This window comes from Arachis ipaensis, chromosome B3 (genome assembly GCF_059453495.1).
Source record: "Arachis ipaensis isolate K30076 ecotype BB chromosome B3, ASM5945349v1, whole genome shotgun sequence".
Taxonomy (NCBI): Eukaryota; Viridiplantae; Streptophyta; class Magnoliopsida; order Fabales; family Fabaceae; genus Arachis; species Arachis ipaensis.
In genome coordinates, this window is record NC_142438.1 from 142,871,537 (window position 1) to 142,885,367 (window position 13,831).

The window sequence follows — 13,831 nt, forward strand, 5'->3', positions numbered from 1 at the left end:
CCGATTAGGTGGCTATGACTACTGATTAGAGCAACAACTTTCTCCAAGGCAGATCTATAGATAAAATTAAGATCAGAAAGCGATATGAGTTTAGGGCGGGTGAGGCCATTCAGGTTGGACCAAAGACCAAAAAATTAAAGAAAAAAGAAAACTTTTTCTTTTTTTTTTTTCATTTTTTTATTTGTTTAATTATGTAAATCAAACACTCTCCAAGCATTTACCTTGTTGCATTATTAAAAAACTAAAAACCATCTTCTTTTTCTCTTGGTATTACAATGGGCCAGAGTCCAAAAGAAAGAATATTAGATTTTGACAAAAAAAAGGAATAGAAGAAGCGACATTAAACCGAACTACAATAGGCTTGGGCTAGATTTTTGTTAATATTGTTAACAGTTACATATAATTTAAAATTAAATTCCACATAATTTTGAAAGGTGTCATACAAACTCCACATGCAAAGGAGTAGCATTGGGATTTTCGACGACATGAATTGTTTGTTTGGGAGACATGAGCTTGAAGGATCCAACAATAGGCTTCACCTTCTCAGTAATCTTTATGATAACCAAAAACATAACACGATACACACCAATCATCCCTGCTAATATTGCAAGATCAACCCACTTTGAGTAACTCATGTCTGTTTGCCACGTGTCCCTCATAATCTCTTCACCCGTAATGTACTTGTGTGATGAGCCTCCATGGAATTTCAAGCCTTGATATTCGTTCTTGAACAATCCTTGGAACGCATAAGTGTGGAATGCTATGTAATGCAAAGGGTATCTCCAAAATGGCTTAGGAATGGTGCTTGGCAGTTTGAAGAAGCCAGCAACTAAGATCATGATGCCTTGTATTCCAGAGCCGAGTATGATTCCCATGAGGTAGTTTGGAACCACGCTTGCAACTATCATCATGAGGCTCTCCACTAACATGAGGCAAGAAAATAGAACACAAATGAAGTAAAGGAAGTGGTCGTATCCACTCTGGAGACCAGGGAGGTAGTATGCTATAGCTCCCGGAATGAAAGAAACTATCAACACAAATGGGATGGCTGATAAGGTATTTCCTATCACAAACGCACTCACACCATAATGCCCATTTAGCCTTTCTCTTTCGAATACCTTCATATCTTCCACAAAGGAAGGGAATCCACCAATGCTCATGAAAGTTATGAAAGTGGATACAAATGCAAGAAGTGACCCTCTATCCTGAAATAATAATTAATAGTTATATCAAAAGTGGAGGCAAAATTAATCCTTGAAACATTACATAAAGGTAAACTTTAAGTCTACGTTTAGTTCCGAGAATAAAATAAAATACTGAGAACAAAATACAAAACATAGAGATATATTTATATTTTGTTTGGTCATAAACTAAAATAAATTATAAAAATTTAATTTTTTTATCAAAAAATTTAGAAAAAAATATAATAATAATAAAAAGAAAAAAAAATTTCTCCTGCTAAAATAACAATCACTTCTCTTCTATTTGAGAAACGTATACTCCCCTCTATTATAACTTTTAAAAAACCTCCTCTTTAATCTATTTTAAATATTTTGTATTAACTAACATTAACTTTATCTATTTTTTAAGAAAAAATAACTTATTTTTTACAAAAATATCTTTTAATAAAAAAATAATTTTTTTTGTGATTAAATTTTATTTCCTAAAATATTCTTTAACAAATTATTTTTCTATTAGTTAAATTGTATTTTTATCAAAATATTCTTTTTAAAATTTTTTAATAATTCAATTATTTTTTTCTAAAATATCCTTCAATAATTATAAAAATAATAAAATAATAAATAAATTATATTTTTTATTAATAACTCTGTGTTTTTTTTTATCAGAATAAATACAAAATATATTAATTCAATATTTATAGACACTATATCTATACATGTCTTATCTGTCAAATACAATTTCGTGTAATTACACAAAAAATGATTTTGTATTTCTGTGTTGCAATGTTCCTTGCCTGTAAACAAACTTACCGTAGCTAATGTTGCTCTTACCTTAATTGAAGCATAACTTGTGTCTAAATGATAGAAGATAGTGGCTAAACTTATAGCCAAGGCAATATATATAGCAAGGCGTAGCCAATAATAGCCTAGATCGCGGGACATGTTCACAAATGATCTTTTTGTAAGAACAATGCACTGCCTAAGGAAGCTAGCATGTCCTCTCTTCTTCTCTACGGAGCTAGTTTCCTGAAATCAATAAGCATTGGTTGGTACTATATATTATTGCACAATAAAACATCTATTCATCACTTGGATTGAACAATACCATTTTAGATATGGCAGTTACTTCCGTTTGAACTTGTTCGTTTATTTCTGAGGCTTTGTATGCGTTCACAAGGATTCCGATTGCTGCTTCTGCCGGTAATGCTCCTCCACTCGTCCCGGCTACACCTACCTCCATTTCCTACCATATTATATAATTAAGTATCTCATTAAGAAAATTAAAACAATAATAACAAACTTAAAATAAAAAGTAATTAGCATTTACCTGATCAAAGTCCTTGTTTATAGTTTTCAATAAGTGATCAGATGGATTTTGAAGAGCGGGACAAGGAAAACCATTTGAAGCGAAGAACTGCACTCACTCAAAATCAATAGTTATTACAAAAACAAACATTATAGTGGTTTAGTTAGTTAGTTTATTAGTAACCTGAATTGCATCAGAAGCAGGTCCAAAGTAAACTGTTTTTCCAGCAGAGAGCAAACAGAGATTATCAAAGAATTGGAAAACTTCAGCACTTGGCTGATGAATTGACGCTATGATAGTCCTTTGAATACCATCTTTATGATCAAGAGATTTAATTCTTTTCATGACATAGTAAGAGGCAGCACTGTCAAGTCCACTTGTTGGTTCATCAAGAAACAAGAGCCTTGGGCGTGTTAATATCTCAATGCAGATGCTTACACGCCTCTTCTGACCACCGCTGATTCCTTTGCAACCCCAGCCACCAATTCTAGTGTTGATGGCATCTTGCAAACCCATCTCTCTGATTGTGAACTCTGCTCTCTCTTTCTTCTCTGCCTTTGACATGGAATCAGGTAACTGAAGCTGAGCTGAATAGTACACTGCTTCTCTCACTGTTAATGATGTTATTAAGGTATCGTCTTGTGTCACGTATGCCTATATAAATGCACACAAGTAACAGTCATGCATGTGATGACTAATAATAATTAGAAGAAGCTGAATTTAATCATGCTGTTGAAACTAATAAGGATTTAAGATTTTGTACCGTGCTTCCATAAGCCAGTGATTGTTTGTGACCATTGACAAGAATCTCTCCGGTTTGTCTTGTGTTTGAACCCAATCTACCTGAATTATTATGAATTTCAAGATGTGGATCAAGTGTAAAAACATACCTTTAGTGTTTTTTTTTTCAAAAAATCATGAGATTTAGTAGTCATTCATTTTTCTTATAAATAAATACTATCTTTGACAAAAGAAAAATGAATTTTCTTTATTTATATAATAGTGTTATGGTTCTATTATTGAAATTGATGGGGCTATTTTATTAGTTAATAATAATATAGAATTTTACGCTCTCAATACATATAAAACTAATTCATGTGAAAAATGTAAATATATTTTATCAATGACTTAAAATTTTTAGTGAAAAAGTTTCCTTGTTTAATTAAAGTAAAGATGATGAGTAAAAGAATTTATGAAGATATATAATTAATTAATGAGTAATAATTAATAACTCAAATCTATTTTCAAAAAATTTTTAGTTTTGGTTTAAATTTTAATTCTTAATATAACTTTAATCATAAAATTAATTTTTAATATTTTATTTTATTATACAAATCAACTCACATCTTAAAAATGTAGTATAAAATTAGATAAATCTATCTGTATAACTATGTAATAAAGATGCATTAATTTTTTAGAATTTTAAAATTTCAGACAAATAATTATTTGTATATATAAACCAACAAATTGATTTGTTTAATAAAATAAAAATTTAGAGATTTTTTATTTAAATTAAATAAATATAAAATTTAAAAAAAAATACATAAAGTATAGTATAATTACATAAATACACAATTGGCCATTAAGGAGTTCTGAATGAGTAAGGTAGGGTAGGATTTGAAGTCATCCCTAACCCTACTCGCGGGTTGAGAATACCTTAACTCTAATCCTATCCGTTCTTAATCCAAGGGTACCCAATCCTACCCGCGGGTTACAAAAAAAGATACAACATTATTATATAACTTGATGATGATTTAAAATTGAACTGACTTTTATGTAAAAAAAATTAAATTATCAATTAATGATTTTTTTAGTGACTAAGAATATTTTATATTTAGTGAGAGGTCTTTGATTTAACATCCACTTGAAACATATTTTTAAGTACCCGAGATGTTCTCATCCAATTTAACTAAATTAATTTTAAATTTTAAAATTAAAAAAATATTTTATTTAAAATTTAGATGATTATAATTTAAATTAATAATTTAATTTAATTCAATAAAAACAAATATACTTATATTGTTCTACTAGTTATTTATAAGTACTGCAAAATTAATTTTAAAAATGACATTACTAAATTAAGTCATGCGCGTATAAAAATAAATTGACTACACTCTACACGCATATTTAATCTAATAACACCATCTTCTATCTTAGTATGGTAAGATAATATTTATACAATATAAAATTAATCTAATAATATCACACAATAATATCTAAAAGACAATGATTTTATTAATTATAATACTCTTTTAAAATAATCATAAATAATTTAATTATAAATAATCAAATATACCAATACAATAATCAAATATGCGAGTATAAATAATTAAATATAATAATTTGCCAATACTAAAAAATAACCAGTATAATAATACGAATATATTTAATTAATAATTTAATTTATTTTAATAAAAATAAATATACCTATTCATTATTTATCAAAAATATCTTACTTTTTTTTTATTAAAAAAATAATTTTTAATTGATTTATTATTTATTATTAAAATAAAAGCTTAAAATTTTTATTTATAAATACCATTAGAACCTTAAAAATAACAACTCGTCAGACAAATTTAAATTTACCAAAAATAATTATGCAATAGGATAAGAAACATCCATAGCGATTTCACATAATTCAAAACCAGCACATATATGGAGTTGGATAAGAAACATCCATGGCGATCTTACATAATTCAAAACCAGCACATATGCCTCTTTTCATTCTTATGCACCCTCCCTCACTCCGTCCATTCATTACCTTGTGAGTTTTTAACAATCTAATAATTAGTACCAGTTTTATTTGTACCATAACTAACTAACTAATTGTTGTAATACCATGATCAAGTTTATACCCCCGTGTTATTAATAAGTTATCAATTTGCGTATTGTGTATATCTCGATACTGAGACGGCATTTAGCTCTTCTGATACAGATTGGGTCTCAATACTTAAAATGTATTCAATTTTTAAAATTCTCTTTCAATAACTGAAATGTAACAAATTGTGTATTTATGTAATTATGCTATATTTTATGTATTTTTATAAATTTTATATTTATTTAATTTAAATAAAAAATTCAAAATTTGGTAAGTAATTTATTGATTAAAATTTATTTAAAATTAAAATATGTTGATTAAAAATTTCTTATTAGTGAGTTGAAGGGTATCACTACTCTTAACTAATTTGATATATATACCTGCTAAAGTATCAAGAAGTGTTGACTTGCCACAACCAGAAGGACCCATAATGGCCAAGAGCTGACCCGGTTTGGCATAACCGGTTAGCCCCTGAAGGATAGCTTTGGTCCCTCTCTTCCCCATGGAAGCCCTCACCCAAAGATCCTTCCATGTCAAACAGATAGGATTGCTCTTCTCTTCTCCATTGCTCTTTCTTGAAGCCTCCTCCATATGTGCCACAGCACTACTAGTAGTAGTGATGGTCTCATCATGATGAATCTCTAGAACAATTGAATTGTTGGGTTTGGCTTCAGAATATGGAAGAGGGTGATGATGAAGAGAAGCCATCAACTATTATTTGAGAGTAAAATAGGAACTAAAAATAATAGTAGTAAGAATGGCTCGGATCTCTGCATAATAATTTGTATGGAATCGTAACAACTTATATAGAGACTCTTCGTACGTGGTTTCACTTTATAATATATAATAAAAAGTTTTTACTTTTTTTTTTTTTATGTATTCAGTAGTGTAAATATAAAAAAATATTTTCAATAATTTTTAATAAAATTTATTTTTGATAGTGTTATTACAAAATATTTTTATACGTACATCTAATTATGTAATATTACGTTAATTAAAGCAATTATTTTTTATATTAAATGAGTAAATAATTATAAAAAAAGAATATAATTAAACAAATATATTAATAAAATGTATAATTTTGTTGGTACATTCAAATTAAACTATTTTAAATAAAATATTTTTTCATAATATTTTTAAAATGTTATAAATACTTTTAACAAGTTCCATAATTATGTAAGTATTTCTTTTACAATTATTATTAATTTTTTAACAAGTGAGATTTATAAAATTTTGGTGAAAATGATTGATGTATGTAGAAATATTTTTTCTTGTGGTGAACACGGACGGACTCAAGCGGCAAGTAGTGGTCTTGTTCCCTAACAAATTTTAATTTTTTTTTTACCAAAAATAAAGAGACTTAAATTCGCGATCTCTTAGGTGAGTATAGAAAGATTATGTCATTTGAATTATAATTCATTGGCAACAAATTTTAAACTCATATACTATTATAATAAATATATTGTATTGAGTAAAATTTAATAGTATAGTAATAGTAAAAAGAGTTGGTATTCTTTATGTATTAGGGTTTAAAATTTTCTACATATATTTATATCATTTGTATTTTTTAATTTGATTTAAATTTTTTTTTTACATTTTTTAAAATTAATTTTAACATCTATAACTATATAAAAAATATTTAGTTGTTTTTTTATTATTTTTCTATTAATTTTTACTCCTATTATTATATAAAAATATTTTAAAATATTTTAAATTCACATAACAAAATTACTAGTGTAACTAATTTATATTATTTTATGTTATATTTTTTAATAATATAAAACATAAAAATATAATTCATTATCACATAAATACTTAATTAAGTATATTAATTAACAAAATATTTAAAATAGATCATTTTATATTTTATTAGATGTAAAATCATAAAAAAATTATGAAAAAATTATAAAGATTGAGATAATTCTTTTATTTGACAAGTATTTATTAATTTTTTTAATTAAAAAATTAATTATAATTATATCTATTATCAAATATATGATCTTATTATATTTAATTATACAATGTTTTAATTTTTGACTTCTTCACTCTCAGATTTTTAAATCTATCTTTGGTAATGAAAACTTACGTGCATACAGATATTTTTATATAAGGTTAATAGTCGAAAATGGTTAGTTATATAATTTGATTAAATTATTATTATCTAACAATTATCAACTATCAATTTCATGTAAAGATACTGTAGTTGGTTTTATCTTTTCATTAACTTATGACAAAATCCAAATAGCCAAATATATATATCACATTCTCAAATAGTTATTATTTCGAAGAAAAAAAACAAAAAACAAAAAACAAAAAACATATGCCTTCGGGTCCATATAAACGCCCTCCTCTTTTAATTCCTTTCTTCCTTCGGGTCCAGTTTTAATTCTGTATGCAAAAGGAAGGAGACTGAGATGGAGGAGAGGAGGTTGGGAACATATTTATCTCGTGCATGTTGCTGACGTTCTTTGAGATTAAATTATGTCACATGTAACATGCATGCACAAAACTATATAATAATCAGCATTTATTATGAAGAAAAGGAGACCCAAACCGTATTCTGTGGCTGTTAAATGGAAACTGGTGTCTTCCACATATATATATGATACTATATTTGGCTAAATTTTTTTATATATGTGCAGGAAATTGGCGGGGAATGCATACTTACTGAAAAAGTTGGTATTTTTTTTAATATGAAATTGATTTTTTTAAAAATGGTTACTAAACAAATCGAACGGTCAAATTTATTAAAAAAATAATTAAATCTAAAAATTTGATTTTGGTAAGATACATAAATTTAAGAATCAGATTTATCATTTGTGTATTAAAAATTAAAAAAAATTAAAATATATAAATCTAAGAATTAAATTTATATTTTAAGTGATAAATCTAATATTCTAATTTTTGTTCTTCACATCCTGATGTCAATAGCATTGTAAAATACCATCTTCTTTTTAATATTAAAAATAAAAAACGACTATTATTTGTATCTTTAAATTTAATTCATATTATATTTTTATATATTTATTGATATAGTCATATAGGGGAGCCACGTATCCAAATTGAAGTTTCTAAAATCCAAAGTCATCGTTATCAGCGCAACGTGACAATTACAGTATTAACTATTAAACAACCCTTACTTTGTCGGCATGTGGATATGATATGGAGGTGGTATGCTCAAAGAAGTAGAGGAGGAAGAATGAAGACGTAGTGCATCTTGAGTTTAGTTTTTTCAAATATCAAATTGAGTTAGTGTTATGTTTTTTTTAGCATGTACAAAATGAGATTCCAACTTCGAAAACTTGTTTAATTCAAATTGCAAGTCGAAATTTTATTTAAAAATTTATTGTTGACTAATAAATTAATATATATATAAAATAAAATTCGAATATTTGATACTTATTTAATCAGACTAGTGATATTAATAGTTGATATAATGATATTGATATTAATAGTCTGTTAACAGTATCAAACACTAAGCAGGTTGGTGAAAATAAGACCAAATTGTGGAACACATAATTTCAAAAGAAAAAATAAGACCATACATAACTATTTATATGGCAAATTTCTAATACAGAGTATATTTTGTGGAACACAAAAATAAAAGGGATATCCAAACCCCTGCTGATTATCTCTGAGTATATGGGAAAGATCACCTTCACAGTCATATAAAGTTAAAGACTAAATTTAATCAACACTATATGTCTCCGTATATATAATATGGATAATATTAGGTAACCAATAATTTTTTTGAATAATATGAATAATTATTAATCAAATTAAAATATACTATATTTTTAAATTATTTATCCAAAGTTTTAATATTAGAATAATTATTTACACACTTAGTGAAATGAATATCCAATATATTTATTATTCATAATTCTTTAGTATTTTTATTATCTGTCTGTACTTTTTCATATAATATATAATAAACACAGACATGACCCGTTGAAGACGTCTTCAAGTATAGTGATGTAGCATACGATTTGTACAAATCTAAAAGGACATTGAAATTAATTGCACCCAACTACACAAGAGAGGTTGCTGAATTTTTCATTGAAAGTTCCATTAAAAGTTGTTAGAGACTTTAGACTTTAGAGGGATAAAGGGTTGCGTTCTCACTTAAGAAAGTTTCTGTTAATGTATTCGGAAAGGTTGGATAATAAAAAAGAATTACCTAATTAAAAATAGTCAAAATTTATTTTATTTAAAAATATTTATTAATTATTATAATAATTAATAAATATTAAATAAAATAAATTTAAATTTTTTGTCTCTTTAATATTATTATTTTGTTTTAATAAATAATCATTGTTCTTCTTATTTTGTGAATTTCTCGTTCCTTCATTATTTAAAGTTGGTATATTTAAATAGAGTTAAGAATTTGTTTGAATGTGACTAAATTATTAAAAAAAATGTAATGAGATTCTTTTTAATGTATTTGATAAAATTTTGATAATAAAAATAAAAATACTATTTTTTTGTTATAAGCTATATAATTTATATTTTTTACTTAAAAATATTTATTATATTATTGTATTCAAATATAATTATTAGATATATAAAAAGATATTTCTATATGAGATATTTAAAGATAAAATTATTTTTATTTTTTTAAGAGATTTTTATTTGTAAAAATTCATCCATAAATAAATAAATTATGTTTTTAAAAACTAAGTTAAAAAAGATAAATATTTAAGTATAATTAGAATTTATTATTTTTAACCATCACTTTTAGTCATTAATTTAATTTTTTTAGTGTAATAATCTATGATGTATGGACACTGACACTAATACAGGATACGACATGATACGGATACACAGACACACAAATTTAAAATTTTTATAAGATATGGGAACACAAAATACATATATATATAAAATATAAAGTATTGTTTAGATAAATTGTAGTTATATTTTGATATTTTATCGATATTAAAAATTAAATTAATTTTTATTTATTTTTAATATTTTTTTAATTATATAAAGTATTTAAAATATTTTTGTTTTAATAATTAATAATATATACTATTTCTAAACTCATCTCAAAAATACATATTGAGAATAAGGTTGGACTCACTGACACGTGATGGTAGTGATAGTATTTAGATGTGTCCAAACATGTTCGGATAAGAATTTTTATCTTTTATTAAAATACGATTGGAAACAAAAGACACACTTGTCAGTGAGTGTCGTGTCTGATATGCAGACACGACAAATAAAAAAAATGTTTGTGTTTCATAGTTAGTAATTCAACATCATACTATATTAACCCATACTTTTAAATATTGATAACTAATTAATTAGCAAAAATAATAAATTCTGACGATGACTCTCTAGTATTTAAAAAAATATATATCATCAAAAAGATCTTTTTAAAAAAATTCACCCAAATAAATTCTATATTAAATTAATTTATAACTCGTAACAAATGAAAAATAAAAAATTGTTTATTTGTAGTAGCATATCTTAAAAACACTTTTTTCGCCTCACCTAAAATCATAAAATCATTTTAAATTTATATAAAATATATATTAAAATATAAAATAAATATGTAAAATATGTAAAATAATATATATTTATAAAATATAATTTATATATTAAAATTAATTATTTTATATTAATTTAATTTATTTTAATGTATATCTATCATTGTTAATATATTAATATAGAAAGAGAAATATTATTTGTATATTAAAATTAATTACTAAAATTAGCCACTAAAATCAACTACAAATATATTTATGCATAAATGCATGTGTGATTTAATTTATTTTTGATATATATTTATATTTTAATATATATTTTATATTAATAACTGATTTTTGTGTACACATAGCATAACCCATACAAAAATACATAATATACGAAATTGGTGGATAATTAAACGCGTTGCCACTTTATCAATGATACAACTTGAAATGGCATCTATGGATTGCCATCTACTCATCTAGGGACATACCATTAATTATACGCGATAAATCTAATAAGTAATAACCACGATAAAAATAAGAAATCAATTGCACCACCTAGTACGCACCTACTCGAATAGGAGACAATAAAAATCAGTTAAAATTGTAGAATAAATAAAGACGATATATAAATTAAAGAAGTATAAATAGAAGACTCTAGTATTAATATTTATTAATATAATAATTTTACTATAATAGAAATAACTTATATATTTACTACTATTATATATATTAGGAACATATAAAGAAAGAGGAGAAAAGTTTGTATAAAGAGAAAGAAGTTTATTATTTATGTGTGTGTAATTGTTCCTCAATTGCTTCTCTATTATTTATAGGCGAAGAAAGATTTATATTTTTAAATTTCTTTAATATATTCATCTTTGAGAATATGAGCCGCCCATAATAAATGACATCTACATACTTATTCTTATCACAACACTCTTTCTTGGATGCCCATTTAGGATTATGACTCATTAAAACCTTACTAAAGAAAAATTCAATGGGAAAAACTTTAGTGAAGGAAAAAGAGTATAATATCCTTTGATGGGGACTGCCTCGTTAAAAACCTTGTCAAGAATAATCCAGTGAGAAAAAAACCTGATCAAGGAATAAAGAGTACAGTCTCCTCCTCTTGTCGACATCATTTAATGTCTTGAAATCAGCGCATCCCAATCTTATGTACCAATCTTTCAAAGGAAGATTTTTTGAGTGACTTTGTGAATAAATCTGCCAGATTGTCATTTGAGCGGATCTGTTGGACATCAATTGTCCCTTGATTTTGAAGATCATGAGTGAAGAAGAATTTGGGAGAAATATGTTTTGTTCTATCATCTTTGATATATCCGCCCTTAAATTGAGCAATGCATGCTGTATTATCTTCAAACAGGATAGTTGGAGCTATCTTCTGATCAATCAATCCACATGATGACATAATATATTGGATCAATCAATCCACTATAGAGGGAGAATCATATCCAACATATATCCCCAATTTTCTTTGGGGTCCCATTTTGGTGCGAGAAGGTGGTGCAATGGGAACATATATTGCACACCCAAATATTCTTAAAGGAAAACAGTTGGCTACTAGCCAAAGGCTAATTGCATAGGAGAGAACTAATGGTAACTCGTTGGCCTTAAACGAATAAGTGCTGCAACATGTAAAATAGCATACCCCCAAACCGAGGTTGGGAGATTTGTTCTCATAAGTAAGGGGTCTAGCAATTAATTGGAGGCGTTTAATAAGTGATTCTGCTAACCCATTTTGTGTGTGAACATAAGTTACTGGATGTTCAACACTTATTCCATTAGCCATACAATAAGCATCAAAAACTTAGGAAGTAAATTCACCAGCATTATCAAGACAAATTGCTTTGATTGAATTTTCTGGAAATTGTGCTTTTAACCGAATAATTTGAGCCAGTAATCTCGCAAACGCTAGGTTATGAGAAGACAATAAGCACACATGTGACCATCTCGAAGATGCGTCTATCAGGACCATAAAATATTTAAAAGATCCACATGGTGGATGAATAGGTCCACATATATCACCTTGAATCCTTTCTAGGAATTCAGGGACTCAAATTCAATCTTTACTGGTGATGGCCTTAAAATTAACTTCCCTTGAGAACATGCATCACAACAAAATTCACTAGATTTAAGAATCTTCTGATTCTTTAGTGAATGTCCATAGGAGTTTTCAATATAACATTTTTATTTAAATCATGAGTTGTGATACATAAATACTCATGATTTTCCTCATTCATTGTTTCAATATGACATTCATTTCAGCGAATATCTTTAAAGCTTAACAAGTTTCTTAGAGACTTGGTAGACAATAGTGCATTATTTATTATGAATTTTGTTCCTCGAAGAAACAAAATTATAGCTCTTCCGGAGCCTTCAATCATATTACCTCAGCCAATAATAGTATTAACATATTCTTCTTTTGGTACAAGATTGGTAAAATATATATCACTTTTGAGAATAGTGTGTGAACTTGCACTATCTGCAAGGCAAACATCTTCATTATATGTCCTTGCTATTCTTTTCAAAGACAAATAATAATAATAAAATGAGTAGAAATATTTACGCAGTAAAATTATTTCCTTGATTGAAAATATTTTTCTAAGAAGTATAGTATATACTAAAAATTTCATTATTATTATCTTGGTACATTCAGTAATTTTGAAATTCAAATGCATAAAATTTTACAAGTTTCTTACATTATTTATTCACATGAATACACACATATTAAACTATTCCATCATTGATCAAATGGCCAATATTTCTTTCAGGATCCTCAAAGAAATTAGATACATCATAATGAGTGGTGGAATTTTCAGCATCATTTGAAACAAAACTTGTTTCTTTTCTTTTATCATCCTTTTTCAAAGGTGCTTGATAAAGGTCAACTAGGTGCCATGGGGTATGACAGGTATGCGACCAATGGCCCTTTCCACCACAACGGAAACACTTATTCTCTGTTGATTTATTTTGCCCAAAGTTTCTTTCTTTATCCCACTTCTGGTGAGATCCTTTCTTGTGAACATAA

General features: G+C 26.3%; 1 protein-coding gene across 1 annotated transcript; it reads right to left on the reverse strand.

Annotated features, from left to right (window-relative positions):
* Positions 1–341: 341 nt before the first annotated feature.
* Positions 342–6,116, reverse strand: LOC107631647 (ABC transporter G family member 1). Its single transcript, XM_016335161.2, has 7 exons — positions 5,686–6,116; positions 3,251–3,330; positions 2,671–3,141; positions 2,509–2,595; positions 2,287–2,424; positions 2,013–2,207; positions 342–1,205 (listed from the first exon to the last, which is right to left on the reverse strand). The coding sequence occupies exons 1-7, from the start codon at positions 6,011–6,013 to the stop codon at positions 438–440; spliced, it is 2,067 nt and encodes a 688-aa protein (XP_016190647.2). The 5' UTR covers positions 6,014–6,116; the 3' UTR covers positions 342–437.
* Positions 6,117–13,831: the final 7,715 nt, after the last annotated feature.